The sequence below is a fragment of the Penaeus chinensis genome, unplaced genomic scaffold, assembly GCF_019202785.1.
Source record: "Penaeus chinensis breed Huanghai No. 1 unplaced genomic scaffold, ASM1920278v2 CTG_3340:::FRAGMENT_2:::DEBRIS, whole genome shotgun sequence".
In the NCBI taxonomy this organism is placed as follows: Eukaryota; Metazoa; Arthropoda; class Malacostraca; order Decapoda; family Penaeidae; genus Penaeus; species Penaeus chinensis.
Genome location: NW_025918142.1, coordinates 1 through 2,500, shown reverse-complemented (window position 1 = coordinate 2,500; position 2,500 = coordinate 1). Strand labels below are relative to the sequence as shown.

The window sequence follows — 2,500 nt, the reverse complement described above, 5'->3', positions numbered from 1 at the left end:
GGAGGATAGGCTAGGAACAGTGGGAGGGAGGGATAGAGGACAGATTTAAAGCCGATGATTTTATACCATCAACTACAGTTTCTTCCTTACTTTCAAGCCGATAGCAGAAAGCCAGTGACGAAGAGTTACAATCTACACCATTCGCTGCGTAGATGTATCATGTCCTGCAAGGGATAATGCAACAGGAATGGCCATCAATACAACTTTATTTTACCTACAACAGGTTGCATTTAAGATAGTACGAAAGGACCTGAAAATGTACCGTTCAAAAAAAAGAAAAGAAAAAAAGTCAGGAATAGAGTGGGCTGAGTTTATAAATAATAATAGCGCTATTGGCTTTGGCTTTTTAACACAACTTACTAGTTAGTCGGTACGCTGATGATGCTGTTAATAGGATTAATTAGCATAATTGGTATGTTAGTGGTAATCTCACTACTTTCTCTGATTTTACCTCAAAGTGTAAAGTAACAGGGGATTTCCTTTTACACTGAGCTAAAACTACACCTAAAATATGAGCTAATATTCATTACTTCTTTACGTCGTCTTGTCAAAGTAACGCCAAGCACTCGATTAAATAAATCAACTGAATCTCAAAAGACAAACGACCCTTTATTACCGTAAACACAGTCACACAGGACAGCCACATTACAAAGATTCGACCACCGAGGCCCTTCCTCCACTAACCTCATTCTCACTCCTCCTTCAGGCACACTTGGCGGTTACACAGGACTCTTCCTTGGGGCTTCTCTCATCACCTTGGTCGAGGCCTTCGTCTTCATCGTGCTCTTCTTCGTCGTCTTCGTCAGGAATATCAACAGGAGGCTCAACGGTCTCTCCCATCACAGCGCCACGCACCCGTCCGCTCCGCTGGGCAAAGCAGGGTCGTCGTACCAGAATGAATGAAGATGAATGGTTTATTTGTGGTTGTGCCGAATGGTTTACTTACGGTTGGGCCGAGTGTGGTTGCTTTGCGGTGTTGTCTCTGGTTAGAAGTGGGAGCTGGAAGGGAAAAGGGAAGGCATAAAGAATGGATACGTAATGAATGAAAGGAAGATAGAAGTATATAGGAAGATGAAGAAGAGAAAATGGAAGAGAACGCGAAAGTAGTGATTGGAATTTTTAGGAATTGGGAGCTGAAAGGGAAACAACTGGAGGGAGTTAAGAAATAATAACAACAAAAACACATGAAGAAATAAAGGAAGAAAGAAAATATAAAGAAAAAGAATGAATAGGAAAAGGACAGAAAACACAAAAGAAGCTGAAAAAACGAACAACAGATAACGAATAAACACATGAAGAAAGAAGAACGACACACGAGAGAGAAATATAGAACAAAAGAAAGAAAGGAAACTACAAAAAAGAGGGAAAAAAAATCATGCTTGTATCATATTTAACAAATTGATTATGTCTTTTTCTGTGTATTATTTGTCATGTATATGTACGACCATCAATCCTTCAGTGTAGATGTAATCAAATATGTACATATAAATATGTTTGTTATGTTGCTATGTAAACTTGTGTAAACTCACTCCCCCCCCCCCCACCCAACGTTGCAACCCCAGTGCAATGTCACTTCCGGGATATTTACGCGACATTTTTTCACTAGTTGGTATAGGCCGTGTCACGTGAAATACATAGCCCCATACATCTAGGGGAATGTATTTCTCTGTATTGTGCAATGACAACCTTTTTGAAGCCATTTTCCCCCCTCCCAAGCACTAAAAGCTGTCACACATGAATTGCAATGGTTGCTTTTAATTATCAGGCTTCCTCTATTCGCGGCGGGTAAATGGGGGATAATGTTTCTATTTGTGAGTGAAATTGCAATTTGCATACAATTGATATCTCTCAGTGCATCAGTCCGCTGCGGTGAACACACTGCGTCCTCACTACGCGTTATATGTATATATGTGTGTGTTTGAGTGTATGCGTGTGTGTGTGTGTGTGTGTGTGTGTGTGTGTGTGTGTGTGTGTGTGTGTGTGTGTGTGTGTGTGTGTGTGTGTGTGTGTGTACATTTATATATATATATATATGTATACATATACATATATATATATGTATATATATATATATATATATATATATATATATATATATATATATATATATATATATATATGCATGCATATATATATATATATATATATATATATATATATATATGCATGCATATATATATATATATATATATATATATATATATATATATATGCATGCATATATATATATATATATATATATATATATATATATATATATGCATGCATATATATATATATATATATATATATATATATATATATATATATATATATATTTTCTTGTATTTTTGTATTTATTTGTTATGACCATGTCTGTGTCTGTTTATCCATTTCATTTTAACATTTAAGTGTTTTTAACAGAATTGTGGAGAACATCATTACAATATATATATATCTAAGTATGTAAATATATTATGTACACACACACACACACACACACACACACACACACACACAC

The 2,500-nt window shown here is 35.7% G+C and overlaps 1 protein-coding gene across 1 annotated transcript in view; it reads left to right on the top strand.

The window, feature by feature from the left end:
- Positions 1–1,262, top strand: part of LOC125024686 — a 6,048-nt gene extending 4,786 nt beyond the window's left edge. Inside the window, exon 4 of the mRNA XM_047612482.1 lies at positions 707–1,262. Within this exon, the coding sequence (XP_047468438.1) occupies positions 707–1,024 (318 nt within the window). The 3' untranslated portion in view covers positions 1,025–1,262. The remainder of the gene's footprint in view (positions 1–706) is intronic.
- Positions 1,263–2,500: the final 1,238 nt, after the last annotated feature.